Here is a 27,502-nt window from a genome sequence, read left to right on the forward strand (position 1 = left end):
TTCTCCACATGGTTTAACTATATAACAATTTTTGAAATTTTGTGCCTGTTAATTCAAAAAATGTTCAAACTTAAAAAGACTCAACAAAAGTATGCGAATCACTGTTTCTCCCTATTTTTTTTTTAAATCTGTGGGAAGTGTGTCTCAATTTCCTTTGGTTGTTTCATGTCCTATACTGAAGAAAACAAGAATATGATACGAAACCTCAGCTCTTTCAATGACTTCCCTTTTTGGCTCGACTCCACCTCCATTCTGTAGCCTTTCTATTTATGTGGGTTAGGTGATGTTTAAAAATTCTTATCAGTCTGCTTCTTGAGGGTAACATTTCTATGGGACAATAAAAGAAGACTTAGGAATAACTGAAATCATAAAATTCGCAATGGTGATTTTTGAAGACTCTGGATCTGCTGGTAAAGTGTCTTATTTACCCTGCATTTATCATTTAATGAAGTTGAGAATTATTTTGACAGTCAATGTATATAGTTATCATCAGAAGAGTAAGGAATAAAAGAGGGAATTTAGATTCTATGGCAGTATGTTTGACCTGAGATTCAAAAGCAATGATGTGATAAAGGGACAAGAGTTGGTGAACTTCTCAGGAAATGAACCAGTATTCAAACTGAGAAGATACTTGTTAGAAAAAGTAAAATATGTAGGCATGAATATTGATTTCTTAGAGGAAATATGAATGTGTAGGCTAGAATATATAGGCAAGAATAATGATTTCTTAGAGGAAATTTAGAACAACAACTTTTTGGAAATCTACTTCATGATTTGCATGGACATGTTAAAATCATTTAGCATTTTTATTTCAAGCTAGTGCTGGGTTAGAATAAAAATAGAAATGAGGTTGATAACAATGCTAAACAGAATTTTATATGCTATATTAGAAATGATAAGATCCAATATTTGGGTTTTTCAGATAAAAATCCTGATTTTTTTTCATCAATGTGTTTATTGTTTAGCTACTATTTGGAAGCTACTGTTCCAGGTATTGTTGAAACTAAGGTGGACATGGTAGATATAATCCATTCCCTCATGGAACTTACCATCTAACAGTGTAGATCAGGTAGACATGGAAATGGGGTGTCAGTGATTAAATATTGAAGAGGTAAAGGAATTATCTCAGTAAACCTGTCCACTTTCAGGGAAAAGTATCCACTTCTATATTTCATTGGTTCCTTTTTCAATTTCCAAAGATTTTAAATCTGCCTTTTTATTTTTTCCACTCAACTTTCTGCTAATTTCTTACCCTAAGGCATGAGTAGGAATATTTTCAAAGCTATCTCACTGAGACCATATGATCCTGAGAATGAAGTTTTCCTGCTGTCTTCCATTTTCTTTCTTGTTTTGGCCTTCTTTGTTAATCCCAAACCTTTGAACCATCTGTCTTCTCCAATGTCTCTTGTGAAAACTGTACTTTCTCCCTATTTCTTTCACAGATTTTAGAAGATGGCTTGTCCATTTGAGTTCCTTCACAATTGCTGTGGTCTCACTTCTCAGTGCCTTTTTCATCCCTACCTCTGTTGGTGAGTACTTTGCCAAAAAATATTTTGTGGGGGATAATGGAGAATTTAACTGAGTGGCACTTTACCACTGAGCTACATACTTGGCCTTTTGTATTTTGTTTTATTTTCTATTTTGAGACAGGGCCTCACCAAATTGCTGAGACTGGCTTTGAACTTTAGATCCTATTGCCTCTGCCTTCAGAGTCACTGGGATTACAGGAATACTTTATCAAATTTATTAATAGACTTATTCCTCTCAGGCAAGAATTATTTTTAAAAATATTTTAGATGCCAAGTGGTGTCTAAAAACTCTGCTCAAAATTTTTAAGGGTTAGATATTAAAAGCATACAAAAACCTGACCATGTCACACCAAAATATTGGCATGGTTCTTCCTCACAATAAAAGAAAAGAAAAGAAAAGAAAAACTTGGTGGGGGAAGTCCATGTTACTTAAAGATTGGAAAGTCATATTACTTAAAGGCTGGGTAATAGGAAAGAAGAGGAGAATAAGCCTCAGAATTATTGGAACAAAAGAGAATTTTAGAAACACTATAACAAATTCAAATGCAAAATTGTATCGAAAAATGTATTGAAAGTAGCCGGTGAGGAGGGATCACTGTGCGAGGTGAGATCACTGTATTCCTAAACTAAGCTAAAATAATGCCAAAGAGATCGCTAAAATAATTTGGGGAGAAGGTATGAAATGGAGTTTATTTTTATGATAGAAGATAATAGTAAAATATCTCCTTGTCAATTTCCATTTAAGTAGATCAGTTTTAGTCAAATTTCAAATATTGTTGTAAAAAAATCCATGATATTTTACATATATGTGTGGAACAGTTATTTAATGCCTTACAAGTGGTCTTTTCATCCCCATACACCTACTAATAGCCTTCTTGCTCCTGATTTCAGGATTTGGAAGCAAAATATACATATTTTGCTTTATATATATATATATATATATATATATATATATATATATATATATATATATACACATATTCATTCCTCATCCCTATAAAATTCTGTAGCATCTTATTTAACTATTAAACTTTCCATGGAGATACATAAATTGCCACTTCTAAGAATACTCAATCATAAAACAAAAATATGATATAGTATTGTATTCCTTAGCTTTCCTGTTTTTATGTCATCGATTCCTTTGAAGCCTGTGACAGTGATAGTTAAATTGACATACTCATGAAATAGCATTCCTCTATTGTACCACGGATTGGTTCAAGATGATTTCTCAACTCTGACTTTGAAAGATAAACACATAATCAAACGAAGATAATTCTCTCCTGGCTCTTTGTGACCTTGAGTGATTGTCATCTTAACTCATTGTTGCAGAAGGAACAGAAAAAGAGCTGAGACTAATGGCTGGTGAAAACAACTGCAGTGGGAGAGTGGAAGTGAAAATCCAGGAGGAGTGGGGAACAGTGTGCAACCATGGCTGGAGCATAAATGAGGTCTCTGTGATTTGTAGTCAACTGGGATGTCCAACTACCATCAAAGCCACTGGCTGGGTTAATTCCACTGCTGGTTCTGGGCGCATTTGGATGGATCATGTCTCCTGTAGAGGGAATGAGTCAGCTCTTTGGGATTGCAAACATGATGGATGGGGAAAGCATAACTGTACTCACCAACAAGATGCTGGGGTTACCTGCTCAGGTAAGACTCACGTAAATCAAAGAAAACCACAGGGACGTGTTCCTGACTCAGTTCAGATTCTTGGGCTTCCCAATTTTCCTTACTAATTTTTAATGAGATATCAGATTTTTGGTGGGGAAAAAAATGTAGATGGCTTAAAAATACGATGAGATGATTTTTTGTAAACAGTCAAGTCCACGCATTAACTTACCAAATTCATTACTAGAAGTCCAGAAAATACATGAAAAAAAAACCCATAATAAGAAAGAAAGAAAAAATTAGAAGGGACTTTGTACACTATGATCAATAAGAAAGTAAATGGCTTTAATTTTACATTCAATAGCCCTACTGTAACCTCCTGTTCCTCCATAAATGTACCATTATATCTCAGTTTATTTATTATTTCCTTTCTATGTTATAAGCTGCTCTAATGCATTGACCAATAAAACATTACACTTTTGTACAAAAACAGTTAATTACCTTAGTGAATCAATAAATATTTCTGGCACTAATATTAATCCTTCCTTCCTGGAGGAAGAATGCTTTGAGAGTACAATTGCTTTTCCAATATGAAAACCAACTCATTTCATTTACATTTTAGTTTTCATTTACAAAACATTTTCATAAGTTTTATCTCGGTTGACTTCACAATAATCCATAAAATTATGTTTCATGCCTTTGAATGAATGAATCTCATGTTTCTGTCCCAATTCTGATTCTTGGCTCCCACTCCTTGCTTATTTCCTTGACTTCTATGCAGTCCTCACACTTCCCAGTATTCCTTTTAGAGACCATCTCTACTATAGGACTGACTATAGAAAGGACTGACCTCTACCCAGGCATTGGAGTGTCATGGGAGTAACACTGGCCAGTAACTCAAAAAATGCTGGATTACATCCTACTACTATGCATAATTATAATGCACAAAAAAAAAGAAGAAGAAGGAATGTTGGATTAAGTTCTAGCAGTCATTCCTAATGCTATGGTTTCATGGAAGTTTTTAAATCTCTCCAAACTTCAGTTTAAGTTACTGATACAATGTCTGGATGTAATAGGTGCTGTCAGTGTTATTTCTTTGTGGTTGCCTGCTTTTCATTACCTTGATCACTCAGTTGTTCCTCTCCTCCTTCCCCTTTCTCTTCCCAATTTAACTTTTCTTAGCTATATAGCTAAGACATTAGTGTAGAACTTTTAGCTGTTGTTTTCTGTTTTCAAGTAATGAAGGGTGGAGTTAGTCAAATTTAAGGATGGAGTTAATCAAACTTACTTTTTGAAGTTTATACACCTTAAGCTACAACTGGAGCCTAACAATAGAAAAGAATTTATAGCCATTCTGGGACTCCGGTTTCCTGGGGCTGTAGCATCTGAATTTCTGAGATTCTCAATCCTAATTATTGCTTGATCTTCAGAGTCTCTACATCTTGGAAAATGTTATTCTCACAGGCCCTGAGGTCATATAACACAATAATCAAGAAGATAGACTCTGGTGCTAGATTGCTTTTTTTTTCCCCCTCCATATTTTGACTCTACCCTTTTCTAGGTATTTGACTCTGTCAATTATTCAGTCTCTGATTGCTTATCTGTAAAGTGGGGTTAATGAAAGTAGTGAATATTTAAAGTTGTAAGGACTAAAGAAGTTGATATGTGCTATATAATTAGAACAGAATATGCATATTTTGATCATGAGCCCTTATTACTACTAATTATTATCATTAATTGCCTATAATAAAAATAAACCTTGTTAATTAGAGGTCTTTAGAGTTTTGAGCATTCAAAATTGAATTCCTTTTTCAAGAAAGAGTGTCTGGGAATTTTATTCAACCAACAGTTTTTGTTTATCCAAAATTTCAACCAATATCTCTGATGTCTAGGTATTTTAGTCCTTATAGAAAACCTAAGGGATAGTGTACAGAAAGAAAGTTCCTCATGAAAAAGCTGTTTTTTGCTAAAAATGATATCATATGCTTTGGAGAGAGGTTCATGGAACATAGGAAGTTGGAAACAAATGAATTACTTTGATTCAGTTTCCCTCAATTTTTTAACAATTTGCTGTTCCATAGCATGCTTTTCAACTCTCATGCTTACTTTTGCATTTTCATCTTTGCTTCTTTTTATTTTTTAATTTCAAATTCAACCACAAGTATTTATGCTTTGAGCTGTTAATAGTAATGAAAGGTTAAAATGATTTTAAATGTGCAACAGATTGCTAGTTTGTCATTTTTACTATTTTATTATATGGGTCAATTTTATCTTGTTTGTTTTTTAAAATAAAAATTGAGCTAACCTTATCTATTTCAGTTTGAAAGAATGTTTACTTATCTCCAGAAAATGAAAGGAAACTAAATAAAACAGAAAAATTTAAAACTTTGTGAAGCATTCTTCTTGCTAAGTAGATGTAAATGAAAGTCCCAATTGTTAACTGGATTTTAACAGGTTAAAATTTTCCTACATGTGAAGCTGGGCAGCATCCAAATCAGACACCCTGATGAGAACAGCATCAAATTCCAAGTGTCTGTAGAAACCTTAATTTCTAAAATAATATGAATGGGTATCACGTCTAAACTCTGTTTATTGGTCTAGATGGATCCAATTTGGAAATGAGACTCATGAATGGGGGCAACCGGTGTTCAGGAAGAATAGAGGTCAAGTTCCAAGGACAGTGGGGAACAGTGTGTGATGATGGCTTCAACCTCGAACACGCTTCTGTGGTTTGTAAACAACTGGGATGTGGAAGTGCTGTCAGTTTCTCTGGTTCAGCTCATTTTGGAGAAAGTTCTGGACCAATCTGGTTTGATGACCTTGTATGCAATGGAACTGAGTCAGCTCTCTGGAACTGCAGACACCAAGGATGGGGGAAGCATAACTGTGATCATGCTGAGGATGTTGGAGTGATTTGCTTAGGTAAGGGTTGCTCTGGGCTTATCTGGCCTCCAAGAGAGGTCACAAAAAGGGAATAGCAGTCCTAAAAGCCTTGCCCTTGAGAACACAGTGAAGAGGGCTTCCTTTGTCACTTTATTATTGCCTTGCTTTGGGTTCCTGTTCTGATATTTGTGCTTTTTACCCTAACTAAAGTAAATAAAACGGTTGCAGAAATTTTATTTCAGGTCATAAAGAAGGAAAAGAGTGTTTAGAAAAATCAAGAAAGAACAAACCAAAGGTGAGAGGAAAGAAAGAAGGAATAAAAAAAGAAAGGAAGAAAGGAGGAAGGAGGGAGAAGAAAAAGAAAGAGGGAAGGATGGAGAAAGAGAGAAGGAGAGGGAATGTGTAGGGGGCTTAACATGGAAATGTTTTCTCTGAATGGTTTTAAGAGCAACCAGCTTCCTTATCCTCTGTCATCTCCTCTTTGGCCACATCATCTCTCCTTCTCAAGTCATTGATTCAAATTCACAGAATCGAATGATGAAAATAAAAACAAAAAGCCAATACTTCAGTTTCCTATTAAAACCTCATTTATTCTATAGGGCTAGAGTGTGAGTAGGCAGTGTATCTGTCTAGAGACTTTTGTGCTCCACACTTAGATCCTGGCACAGGGCAATGGGCTTGTGTGTCTAGGAACACCACACCTCCTTTTTCATTTGAGTTTTTAGTTTGAAAGACAGTATGTTTTGAATGCCAAAGAACACTTAGGAAAACATAATTAGAGTAAAAATATCCCTGTCTCCACCAGTTCATTTCCCACCCCATCCCACCCCGTGCAAAGGAAGAGAATTCAATCCAAACAAATTTTAAAATAAGAGAATACCAGCTCAGAAAAGTAGGAAATCCAGAGGCTATTGTTTCATGCATGGTTGGATTCAGGTGCTCAGACAATATTATCTAGTATAGCCAGAACCCCAAAGAATGGCATTCCTACAGGGAAAAATGGATTTTGTTAAGTGTAGAAAATGAAAGGAATTTGGAAAAGAAAAACACAGTATGGGCTTTCTGGTCTCCTTTTCCCCATCAAAATTTTCTCTAGGTATTCAATCTTTTCAAAGTTTTTTGCACATTCTGAGGAATCTTATAAGTAGGATTTTGAAAAACAGTTCATTTTATCACAGAATACTCTTTGGAATCAAGGTATGTTCTTTAATGAATATTGTTTTTAATATTGAAAGGAATAATGGTGAAGCATCTTTCCTCTTTTCTGCCTTTGAATGAAAGAAAATTCTCACAAAGGGACCACTACACAATATAAACCAGGTATACCAGATGGGTAATGCAGTTAGCAACAAAAGGGAATGCTGAGTAGTGAGCAAACTGGAAAATGCAGTTAAAACCTAAATAAATGCAAATGTATTTCAAGAAGAAAAAGTAAATAATTCTGACAAAACCTGGTGGTCAAACAATCTGGTGTCCACATAAATTCCAAGCTCTATACCAACTGTTTGGAATGCTTCTTGAACTATGTGTTCTCTAGACTGAACAGTCTTGTCTTTTAGCTGAACCCACTCTTCTGGCCATCTTTAAGAATTTTCAGGGGTAGCATATCATGATTGTCCCTGTCTTCATTGGTATCTCTTCATCTTTCCTTAAAGAATCCACTAGAGCTATTCATAGTCATCCTTATTCTTGTTTCCTTACCCCTGACTTCTTGTGTGTCCCTGTTATAGATGGAGCAGATCTAGGCCTGAGACTGGTAGATGGAGTCACTAAATGCTCAGGAAGATTGGAAGTGAAATTTCAAGGAGAATGGGGGACAGTGTGTGATGACAACTGGGATAATAATGACGCTGCTGTAGTGTGTAAGCAACTGGGGTGTCCAACTGCCATCACTGCCACTGGTCGAGTTAATGCCAGTGAGGGATCTGGAAATATTTGGCTTGACAGTGTTTCCTGCCATGGACATGAATCTTCTCTCTGGCAGTGTAGACATCATGAATGGGGAAAGCATTATTGCACTCATAAGGAAGATGCTGGTGTGACATGTTCTGGTAAGTTGAAAAAAGACAAAAAACAATAAGAAAAGCAGAGAGGGAAGGAACTATATTCTTTATGTGTAGAAATAGGTGTGAAATATGAGCAGTGAGAATACTTTAATAAATTCCTTGTTGGAAATTTCTTTATAATTGTGAAGAATCTTTTGTCATATTCATATAGAGTGCTGACTCTATTATCTGTAAGATCAGTAAAGGCCACACCACAAATTCTAAATTGACCTGGAGCTCACATAAAATTTTGTAGAACTTCACTTTGCCATTGACAATTTAATAATCCTTGAAACTACAATATGTTTTCTAATCAAATTCATGGTCTATACATATTGTTTCTTAAAATGTCAAGATGTAAGCTCTGTTTTCTAGTGTCTCAGTATCTGGGAAGAAGGAAGATTAAGCATTCTTTGGGGGATAACCTCCACAGGTGTATATAGCCTACATTTATATTTCTTTTGCAGATGGATCAGATCTGGAGCTGAGACTTATAGGTGGAGGTAGCCGCTGTGCTGGGACAGTGGAGGTGGAAATTCAGAAACTGTTAGGGAAGGTGTGTGGTAGACTTTGGACATTGAATGAAGCTAATGTGGTTTGTAGACAGCTGGGATGTGGATCTGCACTTCAAACATCTTTTCAAATGTATTCCAAAATTAAACCAACAAACACATGGCTGTTTGTAAGTAGCTGTAGTGGAAATGAAACTTCTCTTTGGGACTGCAAGAATTGGCAATGGGGTGGACTTCTCTGTGACCACAATGAAGAAGCCCAAATTACCTGCTCAGGTAAGATATTTCTGTTAAGAAATTTAATTCCAAGACTGCATTTGCCCAGTAATATCCTTTAAACTGAGAAGAAATAATGGTCACTATGACTCGATCTCTCTTGAAACTGTAATATATCCATATTTCCTATTCTGAGAGTCTCAGATAAATTTCCAATTCATTTAGCATTTGGAGAGAGGTATTTGTTTTTTGCTCATTATACTTTTGAATAATTTGTTAAAGATGAAGAAAATTAGAAGTTTCAAGATAGAACCTAAATATGTCTTTCATGGAAATGTGACCAAGTGCTTTAAAAAACAACTACTTTGGATAAACTGATATGACTTAACATTAGGATCTCTCTGTTTTAATGTGAAATAATTTTTTTTCTTTGTGAAGATTTTGCAGCTCATTTTTTAAAGTACAAAAATGAGCTACTTGTGAGTAGCCTTGGTTTGTGGATAATCTTTAGCACTCTAAGTTAATCATATTTATACAAGTAAGCTTCTTCAACAACTCTAAGGTGATATATTGATATAAATGTAACTTATTTGTGAGAATATATTGGAGAAAACAGTGTGAGAAACTGTTCGGAATGCTTCTTGAACTATGTGCTCTCTAGACTGAACAATCCCTGTCTTCATTGGTGTCTCTTCATCTTTCCTTAAAGAATACAGTAGAGCTGTTCATAGTCATCCTTATTCTTGTTTCCTTACCCCAGTGAGAGAAAACCAGTGAACATGTGCGACTCAGTCACAGGATGTAAACTCTTATGACTTGCATGTTTACTAACCAACCATTTGCCCTAGAACATCTCAACCTGGCTAAGTTCTTCAGGACATTCCTCTGATGCTACAAGTTGTGCTTACTTCTGGTTAGGTAGACATTATCCTCTAATAAAAAAGTCAATCTTTTAAGACAAAAATTTGAATTGTTTTATTACTTATTTTTTTAAATCTTAACTAGGTAATGCTTTCACATGGTTTAAGTACAAAATATGAAAGTATAAACTCTTCCCCTACCACTGGCCCCAGGTATCCCATTCTTTTTCTCACAAATTGAGTGGTTCAGATCTTTACATATTATTTCAGAAACATTTTATCTGAATGCAAGAAAATTCAAGCAAATCTATATAAAGATATTATACTCTTTTATTATGTTGACATATCATAGTAAAATTATATTCCCATAGTAAAACATCTTAATCATAATTTTATATCAGTACTTAAAGAGCTTCCTAAAATTACGTCTGTATCTATGACATTTCTCCTCTCATTATTTATTATGTGTACATTCATTTTTGCTTTTGATATTTTTACTTGATAAGATCACATACTAGTTTAGCTTTTGTTTCTAAAAAGAATTAACATTTGGGTGTTTAAGGATTAATAGTACTTTAATTTTTTTCCAATTTATTAAATTTTTTCTATTAATTCATTTCTAACTTACTAAAGGTTTTTTTTTCATTTTTTATCCTTAACTTCTTGAGTTGGATGCTCTGTTAATTATAAATCTTTATTAATATCAATATTTTAAGTCCTTGATCCACTTTGAGTTTTATGCATGTTGAGAGATAGGGGCTTAGTTTCATTTTGTTACATAAGGATTTCCAGTTTTCCCAGCATCATTTGTTGAAGAGGCTATATTTTGTCCAATATATGGTTTGGTGCCTTTGTCTAATATAACTGTCTTTATATGAGTTTTTCTCTATGTCCTCTATTCTATACCATTGGTCTACAAGTCCATTTTGGTGCCAATATTATACCGTTTTTGTTACTTTATCTCTATTGTATAGTTTAAGTTTTGGCATATTGATGCCACCTGCTTTACTCTTCTTGCTAAGGATTTCTTTATCTATTTCTGTGTCTCTTATTTTTCCAGATGAATTTCATGACTGCTTTTTCTATTTCCATGAGGAATGTCATTGTGATTTAGCTAAATGGATAGGGAAAATGTGGTATATACACACAATGGAATACTACTCAGCAAAATAAGGAGAATAAAATCATGGCATTTGCAGGTAAATGGACAGAGTTGGAGAATATATTGCTAAGTGAAGTAAGCCATTCTCCCAAAACCAAATGCCAAGTGACTTCTCTGACATAGGATGCTGATTCATAATGGGGGGGGAGCATGGGAGGAATAGACAAACTTTAGATAGGCAAAAGGGGAGGGAAGAAAGGGAATGGGAGTAGGAAAGACTATAGAATGAGACAGACATCTTATCCTAAGTACATGTATGAAAACAGGAATGGTGTGAGTCTACTTTGTGTACAATCAGAAACATGAAAAACTGTGCTCTATTTGTGTAGTATGAATTGAATTGCATTCTGCTGTCATATATAACAAATTAGAATAAATAAAATTTTAAAAATTTTAAAAATCAATAGCTGTCATATTATTGAAGAATTGATGCTGTATTAATATGGAGCAGAGATCTTGTTTGACAGTTCTATAGCCATTTTTAATTATTTTAGTATTATAAAGTTTCCATCTTTTTTGTTCTGAATCAAACTGGTCTGATATTAATATCATGAATACTGCTTTATTTATTTTCTAATATTCTTTTTCAACCTTTAATAAATCATCATGTTATAGATGCATACTTGTATGCCAGATAGAATGAAGATTTATTTATTTGTTGAAGAGGTATGCCAGATAGAATGGATTATTTTTTGAAGTGAAAGACTTATTTAACACATTGTTATGCTGTCATAGCATGACTACATCTATAAGTTATGCTAAAACTAAATACATATTTCACTATATGACATTTTTGAGGGGCTTGGCATTCTGCTGTCATGTGTCTGTTGACACATGTAAGCATACTTTTTTGTTTGATCATTAGTTTGTAGATTTAAAGGTTTTTCCAATTAGTTGTATTTTAAATTAATCAGCATTGAGTTAAACTGCATATAAAAGAAGAGCAAAGAACAACGGCTAAAATAAGTCAAATAGACAAACAATTTAGGGCTTCTTGGTAGCTGTGGCCACCAAGAAATACATGGAATCATTTTTCCGCAATAACTGTAAAATCCTATTCAACAGGAATAATGAGCTCTCCTGCAACTGAGTGAGTTACCTGGTAAGAGTAACTGACAATCCATGTTCTACCCTTGAGAAAATGTCTTCTATCCACTGTCTTTGATATGTACAGATGCTGTTCTGGGGACAATTCTTCCTGATACATTTTTCTTCACAGTCAGAGTGGAGTCTTGTTGAAGTAAATATGTATCAGTGTTCTGTATATCTTTCAAACCCAGATTCTGCAAAAAGTGGTTTAGAGGCTGATAGATTGCTTCAAAATTGATATCAGCTATTCCTCAAAGACAGCAAAATAGTTCTTTCCAAATTTAGAATATTTCTATAGTCTATTTACTTTAACCTAATGTCATATGAAAGTAACTGTAGTCAAAAAGCATCTTTACATACTTTGATCTATATTGAGACTACCCTTTCCTCTTACTTAATTGAACACTGCCTAAGGTCATTGGAAACTTTGGGTTTCAGAGAAAAGACAAGACCTAATTCCCATTTTTGTTGGGAAAGTCATTGTCTTTATATGTGGAGCATCAACTTTATCATCTGTTAAAGCTGCGTTTTATCACCACCTCAACTGGGTAATAAGAGAGTTAGGGCCTTTTTTCAATCCTGCCAGTTCCAAAGTAAAACATCAAAATGATGAAAATGTGTTATGCTTTTTAAATCATATTGTTTATCTATTACTAAACAAAAGTAGTAATTCTAATGAATTATTTTTTATACTTATTCTTTATTCATTTTCAGAGAAAAAAATAAATATGGATTTAGTTACTTTTTCAGGAGAAAACTTAATTAGTTTATAAAAGTAGCTAAATTTGGACACAAAACTTCACTTACCGGCTTTTACATAAAAATAAATTAAATCATAAATTTGTCAAGAAAAATAAACCCTTAAAGAGCTAAATTTTCAACAGTTATATACAGAATATAGTGACATAAGGCAGCCCACTCAGGCTATGAATGAATATGATTTTGCAGTTTTGTGTAACAAAGAATGGAAATAGAGTCTCTGGCTCACTTTCCGGGTGGAAGAATTTCTCTTCTGACTGGGACTCAAATATTTAGGACAAAAGAAACAAGAGGATATTTATAGAAAGGACTTCTTTTGAAGTGGCATAACAAAATTCATTATAGCAGAAAAAATTTTTGGTTTTGGTTTATTTTTTGGCTTCTTTTAACTGGTTGTGTTTTATTTTTTTTGAAATAGCTCCAAATATGTGAGCCAGAGATTGCAAGAAAGCTGACTTGATTGAATGTAAGACACTGCCTTTACTTAAAGATTTAGGCTATCCAGATGTGGAACAGGCCCATACGCATACTAGTTAGTGATATCTTAGGAGGTCCATGCTCAAATAATGCTCCAAGTTAAGGACTTTCCAACTCAAAAGTCATTGATGAATAATGGTAATATTTACTCCCATTATTACTTTCATTTAATTTGAGGTTGCTCTAATTTTACATGGGCATCATTAATTGAGTTAAAGTGCAGTAGACTTGTCAGATAATAATACTTTCAATTTTAAACACAAATTATAAGTTTCAGACATCCAAATATATATATACACTAGATATATTTATTAATATATAATTAAAGAGAAAATTATTATTAAAACATTTATTGGCAGTTAAGATATGTCTAGTGAGCAGATGAGAAAATTGAAGACAGAACCATGACTCAAAGAATATATGGAGTGTTTTGATAAGGCACCATCAGAAAGGAAGGGGAAGAACACAGAAGAAAGGAAGGTCACACACACACATGCATAACAGATGTTAAAGAGAAGCCTGATGATGTTCACTTTGAAAACAGAGGTATGGTGAGAAAACTTACATAGAGGTATCAAAAAGGTTGAGGCAGAGCCTGGATTGTGGTGAGTGGAGAAATGAGTACAGGATTAAGAGACAGAGACAGTGGACACAGTTTGTAGGTTCGAATGCTATAAATGATGCAAATGAAATACTAGATGGAAAGAGTAATTGCTTCTGGGGATGACTGACTTTGAAAAGCAATGTTCTAGACTTTTCTTAAGATAGGCTCAATGAGGAACAGGGATTTCTAAGAATTTGCTATTCCCAACTCTAGGCAGAAACTAGGAGGAAGAAATGTAGGAAATCACTGAGCAGTTTGGCCTACCATTCCCATTCTTTATTCTTTCCTCATCCCATCATAAGAAAAATCTGGAAATCATGTTGTCTCTCACTGAAATGTTATTGTTTTTCAGCCCACAGGGAACCCAGACTGGTTGGAGGAGATGTTCCCTGTTCTGGTCGTGTTGAAGTGAAACATGGTGACACATGGGGCTCTGTCTGTGATTCTGACTTCTCGCTGGAAGCTGCCAGTGTGCTGTGCAGAGAATTAGAGTGTGGCACAGTCGTCTCTATCGTAGGTGGAGCTCATTTTGGAGAAGGAACAGGACAGATCTGGGCTGAAGAATTCCAGTGTGGTGGGCACGAGTCCCATCTATCACTCTGCCCAGTAGTACCCCGCCCAGATGAGACCTGTAGCCACAGTAGAGATGTTGGTGTAGTCTGCTCAAGTGAGACTCAGAGAATATCTTCAATTTCTTTCCATAATGCAAAGGGGGTGGAGTTAAGTGGTCCAGCCATCTTTTCTAAAGCCCTGTGTCCTTCCAGGATATGTAGAAACCCGCTTGGTGGACGGCAAGTCTTCATGTGAGGGAAGAGTGGAGCTCAAGGTGCTTGGAATCTGGGGATCCCTCTGTAACTCTCACTGGGACATCGAAGATGCACATGTCCTATGCCAGCAACTTAAATGTGGAGTTGCCCTCTCCACTCCAGGAGGAGCTCCCTTTGGGAAAGGAAATGGTCAGGTCTGGAGACACATGTTTCACTGCACTGGGACTGAACAGCACATGGGAGATTGCCCTGTAACTGCTCTGGGTACATTGCTGTGTTCTGAAGGGCAAGTAGCCTCAGTAATCTGCTCAGGTAAGAGAATGAAGGGTGACAAATGATTAATCTCTCCCACAGTGGTGGCCCTTTGGACCAGGTGTCTCTATAGAGATGAAGAAGAAGGAAATGGTCCTTGTTGAGAGTCCTGAGATGTGTGTCAGATTATTACACTCATTTGTTGTTTTACAGGGCAAGTGAACTTAATTTTTGTGAACCTTGTAATATAGTGATTACTTGTGCCAACGCTTTCTCAAAATACCTGATTCACTCCCAACCTGGTGGGCCCATCTATCTTTTTTTCTCTCTCAAGTTGTTTGTACTTGACTCATCTGCATGACACTCCATTTGACCTCCATTCTTTATCCCAACTTTTTGTATCTTATATGACTGAGTAGCTTGGTGTTCGCAGGAAACCAGTCCCAGACCTTGAGCCCATGCAATTCATCATCTTCAGATCCAATGAGCTCTATCATTCCAGAAGAAAGTTCTGCTGCCTGCATAGGTAAGAATCTGTAACCAATCTGTGAGAATGATCTAAATTCTCAAGGATGCACTGTGTTAGTATTTCTCTTTCTTTTTCCAGGGAGTGGTCAACTTCGTCTGGTAAATGGAGGGGGTCGCTGTGCTGGGAGAATAGAGATCTATCATGAGGGCTCCTGGGGCACCATTTGTGATGACAGCTGGGACCTGAGTGATGCCCACGTGGTGTGCAGACAGCTGGACTGTGGAGTGGCCATTAATGCTACTGGATCTGCTCATTTTGGTGAAGGAACAGGGCCTATCTTGCTGGATGAGGTTAACTGCAATGGAAAAGAATCCCATGTCTGGCAGTGCCATTCACATGGCTGGGGGCGGCACAATTGCAGGCATAAGGAAGATGCAGGAGTCATCTGCTCAGGTAAGTTCTGCGAATAACCCCTGGTCACAATTACATTTTTAAAAAGACTGAGGTGGAGCAAGGGATAGTGAAGGAAATTAATCTGAAAGATTTCCCCGAAAAGCATATTTGAAAGAAATTATTGCCAGAGTTAAGATTCTAGAAGTAAGAGTTTGAGAAGTTATAGAGTTATGTCATGTGCAAGGTAGTCCAATATTATAAAGAGAAAAATTCAAATACAGGCTTGTATATCATGAAAATGTTAATAGTAATGTTCTTTTATAAACATATAGAATGTGATATTGAATAGGGATTCAATGGCATCACTTGGTAACTATAATATTAATAAAGAAGATTAATAGAAACAAAAACATATTCCATGATCATTCTACAGATAAAAAGATAATCACCATTCCCAAGTAATTGTTAAAAGCAGATAAGTGAGGTTTATTTGTCATGGGACCAAAATTTATCATAAGAGACTGCTGCTCTTGCTTTGTATATGCAGTGAATTTTAGAAGCTGCTGTGACATAGAAAAATATCTTCAGTTGCAATATGTTGGTGAAAAACAGTACTGTGACTCAGTAACTTAGGACAGTGAAAAATTCTGTATACCAGGAGTGATTCCTATTGAATATCATAAATCTGGTAGAGTACATGTTCAACAAAACTGTAAAGTGGCAAAAAGGAAATAATTCATTCTAAGATAATGTACACAAAATACTGGTTTTTGTATCTCACTAAATTTTTACCAAAGACACTTGCCAAAAAAAGCAACCCAGAAACAGATGATAAGTAATTGAGGTGATGGACATGCTAAATGTGTGGATTTGGTCATAAACATAATATAAACTTTTTAAAAATAGTTTTTTAGTTGTAGATAGACACAATATCTTTATTTTGTTTATTTTTTTTATGTGGTGCTGAGGATCAAACCCAATGCTTCAGGCATGCGAGACCAGTTCTCAACCACTGAGCTACAATGCCAGCCCCACAGTATAAACCCGTTTTGAAACATCACACTGGACCTGAAAATATGGGAAATTTTTATTTTGGCAGTTAAAAACAGCCAAGAGCAGAATAATATTCTTGGGGGTAAAATTATACTAACTTTGGAAGAAAACCCAAATTATGTAAATAAAGAAAAGTTCTACGGTTTTGATTGAATTTGACAGCATTCTAGAGAGATTCCTGAATACAAACCCCAAGACTAGAAAGTCAAAAATTATATACAGAATAAGTACCATATTTTACTAGGCTCTACTAAGTCATCCATAAGTTCCTAAAGAATTATAGTAATTAACAAATTATACTTATTTAAAAAACTATTTTAAACTATTGTCACATCAGAGTAAAAGGGGTTCCTAATTATTCAGAGAAGATGTAAAACTAATTCTCTATTTAATCCTAGAGTTCATGTCTCTGAGACTAAACAGTGAAACCAGTGGAGAGACCTGTGCAGGACGTCTGGAAGTTTTTTACAATGGAACCTGGGGCAGTGTTGGCAGGAGTGACATGTCTGCAACGACCGTGGGAGTAGTATGCAGACAGCTGGGCTGTGCAGAGAAGGGAAACATCAACCCTGCATCTTTAGACAAGACACCATCCAGACTCATGTGGGTGGACCACGTTCAGTGCCCAAAAGGACCTGACACACTATGGCAGTGTCCATCATCTCCATGGAAGCAGAGACTGGGCAGCCCCTCAGAGGAGGCTTGGATCACATGTGACAGTGAGTGTCCATTGGTCAATATGAAATTTCCATTTTGCAGCTCTACTGTCACATCTGAGAAAGCATCTAGCCTTTATTTTCCTATTCCCACACTAGTTTAACTTGTTAGATCTCATTAAGCAGGAATGGGTAACCTCATATTAATACCTATCCTCTTGGCATGGTAAAATTTATTTAATTTGGTATATATGTATGTGTGTGTGTGCGCGTGTGTGTGTATTCAGGATCAGTGATCATTAATACAAATATCACATTCTTCATATTCTGCTTAAAACTTTTATTCAAATAATTTTTCAAAATGAATGAGGAGCAGAGAATATGTAATTCAGTATTAGTTTACTTTGACGTTCCCATTTATATTTCAAATATTACCTTGCTACAGTGAATTAAGGGAAAAAAGAGTCCAGAAAGATCTATCCTAAAGTGTTTTCCTATTCTATATCTTCCTAAATTGTGAGAAGATTCCTGATATCTGGCAATTTTCCAGACTCTTTTCGGTTTGAAAAAAACATAACATTCTACATTCATAGTATTAACTTTATTCATTCAACATTTCCTGAGTCACACTATGATTTTTATGTATGGGATGAAATATACCCAGTTTGCAGAAGGGACATATACTTTCATAAAATATATATTTGGTAAAAAATATAAATTCCTAAGATGCACATTAAATAAATTATTTTTAAATAGGTTTTAAAAACAATTTCACATCTCTTCTCTTCTTCTGTAACCTTTCAGAAGCTTTTATCTCCCAGAAATAATCAAGATATCTTTTTAATCTACATTTTCAGACAAGATAAGACTTCAGGAAGGTCACACCAGTTGTTCTGGTCGAGTGGAAGTCTGGCACGGAGGTTCCTGGGGGACAGTGTGTGATGACTCCTGGGATCTTAATGATGCTCAAGTGGTGTGTCAACAGTTAGGCTGTGGAAAAGCCGAGAAGGCACTAAAGGAAGCAGCGTTTGGTCAGGGGACTGGGCCCATATGGCTCAACCAAGTGAAGTGTAGAGGGAATGAAACTTCCTTATGGGACTGTCCTGCCGGACCATGGGGGCACACTGACTGCGGGCACAAGGAAGATGCTGCTGTACAGTGCCAACCAGGTGAGTGTCAAGAGCCTGGATAAGTGGGACTCTGTCAGCAAAGGGGATGTGCAGTGGGCTGTGTTCTCTAAAGATCAGAGGTAACAAGGATCCTGTGGAGGAAAAGTCATTAGTTTTTCTTCTGAAGGAATGGTGAAAACATTTGTTCTGGCCTTCTCTGAAGACAAGTATACAACTCATATGTTCCTGCCAGAGGGAAGAAAGACTAGGGGACTCTATTCTTAGGTGGGAAAGACTAGTTTACTAGATTTAGACAAAAACAGATATATTTTCTCTAAACATTACTCCCAGAATTAAGTCTCTTTATCTTCTCTCCCACAGGAACATCTTTAAGATCAGCAAATGCCACAGGTATGGCTTGGGGTTTTTGAGCATGGGACTGATTGACAGCATTACTTAGAAGCCTTCTTGTTCAGAAACTTTGGGTGAGGAGGAGTTCTGAGGACATGGGATTGACTTAAGAGATCCTGACCCTTTGGTACCTGACCAAAGACAGTTGGTTGCTTGAACTTAGATCTTTCGGCTAATATATTGTCTCTCGTTATTTACTTTTGCTTAGGTCACTCATCCCTTATTGCATTGCTGATCCTCGGGATCATTTTATTGGCCAGTCTCATCACATTCCTCGTGTTTACTCTGAGGAGAAGACAGATCCGGCTATTTACAGGTCTGAACCAAATTATGGTCTCTCTAAAGTGTCTACACGATAAAGGGGTTCTTGGGATATAAATAAATAACGACAACAAAAAATTAGACCCAAATGTCACACGTACAGAAAGCAGGATCCTAGAAGAGTTTGAACAGTTTCTCAGATTAGAGGGAATACAATCTCACAGGAGAAAAGGGGCTTTGGTTACATTGGATTTTATGCAATTGTAAGGAGAATGAGTCTGTCGTTATGGTTCATGATATCCTTATTACAAAATTGTACTGTTCTGCCAAGCAATGTGGTAGCTCTGAAGATGCAGACATTTTGTTTTTGTCTTTGGGAGCTTCAAGTTTAGTAGAAGAGTTACGTATGTAAACCAATTGTCATGTAGCATTGTAAATTAATATAAATAAGGAACCTTAGTGGCACAGAAAAGAGAGTAATTTACTGAAAGGGGAAAGAAGTACCGAGGTCTTTTAGGAAGCTTTTGAGACAAATTTTGAAGATAGGAGTTCAAAGAACTGAATGAGGAATGTTATAGGAAAAGAAAAGGATATGTAGAAGTGTAGAGAAGTGTAAAGGTTGGCATATTTTCTGTTTTGGAAGAAAAATTGAGAGAAAGAAGCAAAATTGCTGGTGAGGCTTAAGAAGATAGAAGGAACAAATTGTGTAATTTTTCACTCCACTGGAAAAATGATTCGTAATCATTAAAGTAACATGAAGGGAAGTAAAATTATCAAGTTGTCTTACAGAAAGATCTTTTGGCAACAGGATATATATGAAGGATTGAAGGAGGATTACACTATGGACAAGAATAGCATTTTGAAATAGATGAGATAAAATTAAAAGGACTTTACAGTGAGAAGAGGGAAGAGGAAATATTTTTAGAGAGATCTGGAAAGACCTCTAGTGAATTTTGGAAATAAACTCTCTTTCCTCTGGGGGTGGGAGTCGGGTGACAATAAAGACAATTTAGCTTATGAATGTGAGACATTCCAAGGAAAAATCTTGGAAACAATAGCATAGATAAAGTTAGGTATGTTTGCACTGCTGTAAGGCAGCTAACACAAAGGAAAAGACATTTTATTGTGATCTGCTGATCCATAACCCAGAATTCTTATTGTTAGTTTCCACAAGAGGAGAGAATTTTGTCCACCAAGTGCAATACCAGGAGATGAATTCTAGCCTAGAGGCAGATGATCTGGACCAGCTTCATCCTTCAGGTCAGTGGATTCCTTGTAGGTCTGTAGATTGGAGGCTCAGACTGGTGGCTTCAACTGAAGCTGAGCATTCTACTTTGATTAATAGTAAAAAGATAAAAAAACAATCTGTAATATAAAGTTATGATACATACAAGAGAAAGAAAGGAAGCAATAATCTGAAAACTATTGTTAAGAACATAAAAAATTGCAGGGATGTGGAGGCCTCTAGTATAAAAAGCCTATGATTATTTCTCAGAGAGGTACAAAGAGCTTGGACCTCATTTTATAAAAATAAAGAATGATGAGACTTGTACCTCATTTTATAAAAATAGAAATGAATCATCTCAAAGACTGTCATATGAGAATTTAAATTTTTTCCTTTTAAATTTTTTTGTATATATTTAAGGTTTAAACATGATGTTATAGGATTAGCATCTAGTTCGTAAAAAGGTTACTGATGTAAAGCAAATTAACTATCCTTCATCTCACATGGTTTTTTGTGGTAGCTCAACTCTACTAATTTGATAGGAATCCTAAGCACAGCCCAGTGTTATTACTTTAGAGCTCATGATGTGCATTAGATCTCTAGATTTGTTCTAAAAGTCTAAAAAGTTCACATTTCTGCGTCTTTATTCAATGAGAAGTCTTCAGTAACACAGGATAGCCTTAGTTCTCATTTCATAGCTCTTTTCTCTTTGTGCTCCAACTTCTATTTAGTGCCAGTGCAGTACTGCCTCAGGGCACATAACAGTACTGAGTTGAAAAAATATACCAGTACCCATTGTCTTTACTTCATGAAAGCCCCCATGTTTTTACAGGGGTCTGCCATACTTCTTTAACCCAAAGCGTGTGGTATTTGCTTCTTCTATATCAAGAGATGCACTTAAGCCTAGAAAAGAGTTTCTGTGCCCCTTTAATCACAATTACCTGCCTTCCTAATTGTGGACAGCAGTTTTAAACCACTCAAAGAGCTTCTCAGACACTTAGGGTAGTCTGGTATATTTCTCAGTAATTATTTTCTTCCTTCCAGAAAATTCCAATAAATTACATGGTTTTAATGCTGGTGGACTAATTTCTGTGTCTAAATATTTTTCTATTTCTGGAATTAAAAAGGGGGCCATTCTGAGGCAGACTGAAAACTGGGAATTTTTAACTCAATGAGGTGAGTGGGAAGCACTTACTCATCATTGTTAAAAATCTATATTCTGTTTAAAGACAGAGTTCTTCTGACATTAAAATTTATATACATGTTTCCATTTTGCATATATGTATATGTTTGTAAATATACATCCATATTTAGAATATATGACAACTTTTTATAAATATGACTCAGCCATTTCTAAATTACATATATGCACTTGGCAATAACAATGGTACATTCAAGAAGCTAAGGAGAAATTAGTGAATAACTATGAATAAATATTTGGAACATTTTACAGAGATCATATCAGAAAAAAATTAAAGTGTATCAGACATCTGAATTCGTATAATGCTTGCTACAGTAAAGATTATATAAGATACTATAGGGATAAAGATAATTTCAAACAAGGCTATGGAAGTAACAGGTAAAGCAGTCTTTGGAGAAAATAATCTGGTACTGTCTATTTAAATGACGATGATAATGATAATAATAATTATAATTAATAATAGTAAAAAGCTTCACAGATCCTTTGACCCAACCATTCTATCCCTGAGAACTTTTTCATACAAATAAAATCACTGCTGTGAAAGGACATAACATCCAAATCTTATCTACAATGTTGTTATAAATGTAAAAAAAAAAAGGTGGAAACAAATTAAATGCCAGTTGCTGAGAAAAAAATATGCTTTAGCCTCCTAAAAAAGGAAAATATCACCTTTTAACATGTAAAATGATTTCACTTATGTGATCATGTTATATTGACTATAATTAAATTCCTACATCTACAAAATTATGCATATGCAGATAATACATTGCAGAAGCATTTAAAATCCTAACAGCATTATAAACTGAGGATTATGAATAACTCAAACAATTTGTGACATAAATAATTATTAAAATACTTTTCCATTAAAGAATATTCACTGTTTCCTGGTTGCTTCAGAATCAAAAGGAGATTATTTTTAAAAGGGTATTTTAATGGTGTTTATTTTATTCCAGTGTAGTTCTATGGCATAAAAGTGTTTTTTATGTATACTAAAGTTTGAAAATAGTTGCATTTAATATTTCTGTTCAGGAAAGGTAGGACACTTTTTTATATAAGTGAGTGTGTGTGTGTTTTAATGTATTCTCCTATGCATATAAAGAGGGAAGTAACATTTTTTTTTTCCATTTAAGGCTTCAGTTCAGCACTTAAGATACCTTGAGGAAGACATGGCTATTGAATGGAACAAGAATCCACCTCATTCACTGATGATGGCCATTGCATTTCTATAGAGTCCTTTGTCTCCTGCCGCAGTCTGGATGGGCACAAAATCACCGAGCCACCACAAAGCTTTGTAGATTCAAACAGCAACTCTTTATTCCCGAACTCTCACTGACACTCTACCCACACTTCCCGTGAACACCCTGCCTTCACCCCAGAACTCAATGGGAACTCAAAAGGAGCCACGTCTGAGGCAACAGGATACGCCCTAATCCCAGCAGGATCCACCCTAATCCTGGAGCCGCCCTATTCCCTGAGCAGGGTCACCTTTCAACCCCAAATGCCATGTCATTCCTACTTGGCTATGGCTCTCAGCAGTCTCCTAAAGTTCCAAAGACTGCTACTGAATTTACAAAAATTAAGCTTGTGAATTTGAGAACTTTATAGTGTTTGTAAGGCTTTCAAATATATTAAATTAAAAAGAAAATTACTGATTTAAGTTTGTCTTAACTTAATTTTTAACTTTGTAAATATCTGATTGTTTTCTGAAGTTTTTAGGATTTTATAAATATGTCTTCTTATTTGATGTCTTAATTTGCATATTTCAAATTTGATTTACATAATGATTTTATTAAATCCAAACTGAAGTAAGTTCATTTTTGTTTTAGCTTTCTTTTTTTTTTCTCTAAGAAAGGGCAAGTAAATGATATTGAACAATCTGTTACTACATGATTCACACTATAAGGAATGATTTTCATTTTTTTTTAACTATTTCACTGACATAAAATTCACAGCCACAATTGGTAAGTGTAAAATATTCAGCAGTTTAGCTCCTTGTTCCTCAGGAAAGTATTACTAAAGCTAAAATATGCATAAATAATGTCTTTCTGCATAAGTATAACTATTATGAAGTAAGTTAATATATTATTAAAATTCTTCTAATCACAATAAATATTAAAGAGAATATATTTTTATTTTAATTGAACACTAAGCTTATAGTCTACATACTTGTAGAATATATCTATATGCAATTGATTTCTTAAAATTATTTTTTTAAATAACATACATATTTATGATGTAAAATATGATATTTTGAAATACATATATATTGTGGAATGGTTAGATCAAGATAATATGCATTACCTTACATATGGTTTTTGTGGTGAGAACATTTAAAACCTCCTTTTCTTTGTGATTTTCTAAACTAAAATATATCATTGCTAACTGTGGTCACAACATCACACAAAAGATCTCTGAACTTATTTCTCCTGTTTGACAGGAATTTTGTACCTTTGAACAATATCTCCCCAAAACTTCGTTCAACTCTTGGTAATCACCATTCTATTCTATGAGTTCAACATTTTTACATGCTACATATAAGTGAGATTGTGTATTATGTGTCTTTCTGTACCAGACATTTCATTTAAAATAATATCTCTATGATCAACCACATTGTTGCAAGTGACAGGATTTCCTTTTGAAAGACTAAATAGTATTCCATTGTGTATATATATCACATTGTCTTTATCTAGTCATCTGATGATGGGCACTCAGATTATATCCATATTTAAGCTATTGTGAATAATATAATGAACATGGGTGTGTATGTATCTCTTAGACACAATGATTTCAATTTCATTGAATATATACTAAGAAGTAGGATTGTGAAATTATATGATAATTCTATATTTAGTTTTCTGAGGAATTGCCATAAATTTTTCCATAATGACTATTCTAATTTACATTCTTCAGAACAATGAATAAAGGTTTCCTTTCTCCACACCTTCGCTAGAGAGTTGTGTCTTCACTTTACAGTTTCCTTGGCTCTGTACAAGCTTTTTAGCTTGATATAACACCATTTGTTTATTTTTTATTTTCTTGCCTGTGCTTTGAGGTCACGTTTAAGAAATTTTTGCCTATACCAATGGCATGAAACATTTATACTGTTTTCTATTGATTTTGTGGTTTTAAAATCTTACATTTAAGTGTTTGTTGCAGTTTGTGTTGTGGTAAGAGTTTGATTCCACTCTTCTGCTTGTGAGTATCCAGTTTTGCCAAATTATTTATTGAAGAGCCTTTCATTTCTCCATTGTGTGCTTAGTAACTTAGTCAACAATCAATTGACCATAAATATATGGGTTTATTTCTGAATTCTCCATACTGTTTCATTGGTCAGTACATTGTCTGGTTTTGTATACAACACAAAACTGGCACTATGATAGCTTGATTAGCTTCATAAGAGATTTTAAAGTGTGTTAGTATGATGTCTCCATAGTTGTTCTGTACTCAAGATTGCTTTAGCTATTTGAGGTATTTTGTCTTTCCATATACATTTTAGGATTGTTTTTTCTATTTCCATGAAAAATGATATTGGAACTTTTGTAGAGATTGCACTGAATCTGTAGACTGCTCTGAGTAGTTTGGACATTTAAACAATTCACTCTTCTAGTCCATGAACATGGAAATTTCATCACTGTTTTTTGTTTACAAGTGCAGATCTTTTATCTCCTTGGTTAAATTTACTCCCACAGAATATTTTATGCTATTGTGAATGGAGTTGATTTTCTAATTTCTTTTTTCTGATAGTCTTTCCTGTACCTGGATATATTATTTCCCAGATTTGCAAATTTTTCTATTTATTTAAATACATTTTCTGGACTTTTATTTCTCTCTTACACTTGAAATCCTATAATTTGGATATTTTCTTTATTTTTTTCCATAAGTTCTATAAACTTTATTCTTTCCTTTTTATTTTATCTTCTTTTGTCTGACCATGTGATTTTTAAACAACCTATGGTTGAATTCACAGATTTTTTCTTCTGATTCATCAGTTCTGCAACTGACATTCTTTTGTGTTTTTAATTGAATTCATTGTATTTTTTAGCCCCTGATTTTCTGTTTACAATTCTAAAATCAAAATTAAAATTAATCATTTTATTAAATTTTTGGTTTGGGGGGCTGTGGTTGTAGCTCAGTGGTAGAGCACTCGCATCACGTGCGTGGGGCATTGAGTTTGATCCTCAGCACCACATAAAGCAAAATAAAGACATGTGTCCACCTACAACTAAAAAATAAATATTTTAAAAATAAATAAATAAGTAAATAAATTTTTGGTTTTGGTCTTTTATTTTCTTCTTGATCTTATTGAAATGTTTTTCTATATTTTAAGTTCACTGAGCTTCCTTAAAACAATTACTTTGAATTATTTGTTAGGCAGTTCATAAATTTTCTTTACTTTATGTTGATCACTGGTGTTTACTTTTTCCCCTTTGCTTACGTTTCCCTGATTATTCTTGACCCTTGTGTCTAGGTGTTGGCATCTACACTTTTGAAGAAGCAGGGACTTATTAAGTGTTCACAAACTAGTTTTGTTAGGGAATTTCTTTCTCCACTCAACCCATCAAGAGATTTTGGGCAGGCTATCTGGCATGATCCATGGGAATGATCTTTTTTGGAGTTTTGAAACAAGTTAGCCTGGTGCCTGGGTTCACAGTATTTGGTCTAGATCCTGGATCCACTGGTGTATATCTTGTTTTTTACTATTTATTTTTTAGTTGTAGTTGGACATAATACCTTTATTTTATTTATTTATTTTTATGTGGTACTGAGGATTGAACCCAGGGTCATGCACGTGCTAGGTAAGCACTCTACCACTGAGCCACAATCTCAGCCCTGGTGTGTAACAGGTCTGGAGCCTGGAACTGAATTGATTCTGGAGTGGGTCTGGAGTCTGGGATTACAAAGACTTGCCTGGCACAGAGCAGACTTTGAGACTGAATCTGCAGGGAGTCTGAATTCATGGGTGCCAACTTGATGGCTAGGGCTACAGGGGAAGGATTTCAGTCCATCTATGGGAATTGGCCTGCCATTGGTGGAGACCCAATGTCTAGGGTCTTTAGGTCCATCTTGGCTCTGGGCCAGTCCAAAGCCTGGGGCCACCAGGATTATTGACATGATTGTATGGTAGGCCAAAGAGACCCAGTCTTTAAGAAGGCCTAGAGCTTGATCCACATGATCATTCCTGGTACTGCTATGGTTCTTGACACTGGGATCATAGGGAAATTTGAGTATTAATATGGCCTTGCAGTCTTAGGCCATGGAATATTTTGAATTTTATTAGGGCAAATCTGATGTTGAAATCTATGACTGGGCTGTGGGAAAGATGATGTTAGTGTAAAACTGTCCTTCCTATATTCTTGAATGCATTATTTCCTTATTTTGTAGTCTACTCAGGTGTTATAATCTCATACCTTCTCCTCAGTTCTCATGAACGTATTTTCATGCATGGATAGGTATTTAAATTTGATGTTTTGGTTGGGATATGAGTTCTGGAAAATTCTATTTCACCATCTTGATGATGTTTGAAACAAATGTGAAAGTTAATTTTAATCTTTTCTCAGTGTTCTGATATTGCATGCATGCTTTTTTAGCATTTAGGGCTTAAAAAGCAATCATCTTATAAAAATAAGCCTTTTGACTAACTTCCCATTACTTTTTAATCTCTTGCCAATTTCAAAAATATCTGATATGAATTAGTTAAATAAGTTAATTAATTTTCTTTTATTTAATAAAATTTATTTAGTGTCTATTATTTGTCATGTATTATGTATTAAATACCCAATTTTATTCCATGTGCTACTCACCCAATTACATTGCAGTATTAAGTATATTAAGGTGTATATGTGTAAATATGAACATTATATAATATCCCATGAGTCACATTTTAGATTGAGTAAACTGAAACACAGAGAGGTTAAATGATTTGTCTCAAAGCATACAGCTAGTAGATAACATAACTGTAAT

At 34.9% G+C, this 27,502-nt stretch overlaps 1 protein-coding gene across 2 annotated transcripts; it reads left to right on the forward strand.

Moving 5' to 3' along the window:
* Nucleotides 1-311: 311 nt before the first annotated feature.
* LOC101973604 (scavenger receptor cysteine-rich type 1 protein M130-like) lies at nucleotides 312-23,198 on the forward strand. Of its 2 annotated transcripts, XM_040281010.2 has the most exons (17): nucleotides 312-410; nucleotides 1,443-1,529; nucleotides 2,859-3,179; nucleotides 5,739-6,059; nucleotides 7,751-8,071; nucleotides 8,533-8,853; nucleotides 14,097-14,411; nucleotides 14,509-14,823; nucleotides 15,197-15,289; nucleotides 15,371-15,685; nucleotides 17,077-17,397; nucleotides 18,192-18,503; nucleotides 18,825-18,854; nucleotides 19,063-19,170; nucleotides 20,280-20,375; nucleotides 21,468-21,516; nucleotides 22,672-23,198. In XM_040281010.2, the coding sequence occupies exons 1-16, from the start codon at nucleotides 380-382 to the stop codon at nucleotides 21,488-21,490; spliced, it is 3,330 nt and encodes a 1,109-aa protein (XP_040136944.2). In that variant the 5' UTR covers nucleotides 312-379; the 3' UTR covers nucleotides 21,491-21,516; nucleotides 22,672-23,198. The 2 variants fall into 2 exon arrangements, with proteins under 2 accessions (XP_040136944.2, XP_040136943.2); XM_040281009.2 differs by lacking the exon at nucleotides 21,468-21,516.
* The last annotated feature ends 4,304 nt before the right edge of the window (nucleotides 23,199-27,502 follow it).

Source organism: Ictidomys tridecemlineatus, chromosome 6 (assembly GCF_052094955.1).
Source record: "Ictidomys tridecemlineatus isolate mIctTri1 chromosome 6, mIctTri1.hap1, whole genome shotgun sequence".
Lineage (NCBI taxonomy): Eukaryota > Metazoa > Chordata > Mammalia > Rodentia > Sciuridae > Ictidomys > Ictidomys tridecemlineatus.